Source organism: Phalaenopsis equestris, unplaced genomic scaffold, assembly GCF_001263595.1.
Source record: "Phalaenopsis equestris unplaced genomic scaffold, ASM126359v1 Scaffold216328, whole genome shotgun sequence".
Lineage (NCBI taxonomy): Eukaryota > Viridiplantae > Streptophyta > Magnoliopsida > Asparagales > Orchidaceae > Phalaenopsis > Phalaenopsis equestris.
The window spans coordinates 19,175-20,245 of NW_018234958.1; the positions used below are offsets into that span (position 1 = coordinate 19,175).

Below are 1,071 nucleotides of genomic sequence, written 5' to 3' on the forward strand. Positions count from 1 at the left end.
CCACCCCCCCCCCCCCCCCCCCCCCAGCCACATTCATCAGCCGCATCTCCTCCTCCCACCCCTTCCTCTCCTTCCACCCCCTCCCTTCCGTCTCCCTCCCCAAAAATCCATCTCCTCACCACGAAGCCCAAACCTTCGATCTCCTCCGCCTCTCCAACCCTCACCTCCTCACTTTACTCTCCGATCTCTCCCAATCCTCCTCTGTCCGCGCACTCATACTTGATTTCTTCTGCACAATCGCGCTAGATGTAGCAGCCGAGCTACATATACCCTCATACATCTTCTTCCCAAGCAGCGGAGCTTCCCTTGCTGCCTTTCTCCACCTCCCCACCCTCCACTCGGTGGTCACCACAAGCTTTAAAGACCTTGGCGACTACCTTCTCCGCTTCCCAGGCCTTCCTCCCATCCCCGCACGCGACATGCCCCTTCCCCTGCTCAATCGGGATGAAGAGGCTTACAAAGCTTTTATCTTCAGTTTCAGCCAGATGACAGATGTTGATGGGATCATCGCGAACACCTTTCTTGCGCTGGAGCCCCGACCTCTCCAGGCAAGTGCATAAATGATCAATTTTATTTGTACTAAGTTTAAAAATGAGTAGAAATATATTAGCATATTTGAAATTTGAAGTATTTTTTGAAGTTGTTTTAAATTGGATATATATGTTTAAATCTTTTATTTCAGTTGAAAATTTTAATTTTGTGTGACCCATAATTTTAGCAATTAAGAAAAATAAGTTTGTTATTTTTTTTTATTTTAGTTTATTTTAATTTTCTTTTTGAACCAAAAGACCACTTCTTATATAATTATAGCGTTTAAAAAATTTATTGAAGTTTTTCACAAACAAATTATGTTCTAACTAGATTTGAAAAAACTTCTGTCTTGATTGGAATCTTGATAGAATTGAACCAAGTGATGCAAACTATATTATTCCCATTGTTATGCGAAAATAGTGTGAAAGTGTAGAAACCCACACAACATCAATCATACAAAAGAGATTTACATAGTTCGACGTTAAATCAAATATCTTATGTGTATGGGGAGGGAGATTCCACTAGCACCGGATGAGAGAA

General features: G+C 42.0%; 1 protein-coding gene across 1 annotated transcript; it reads left to right on the forward strand.

The window, feature by feature from the left end:
* Positions 1-32: 32 nt before the first annotated feature.
* On the forward strand, positions 33-550 carry LOC110037173 (UDP-glycosyltransferase 88B1-like; the record flags this gene model as incomplete). The annotated part of the gene is given in 1 exon segment (XM_020741756.1): positions 33-550. A coding segment is annotated over 1 exon segment (518 nt), but the record flags the coding sequence as incomplete, so codon positions are not given.
* Positions 551-1,071: the final 521 nt, after the last annotated feature.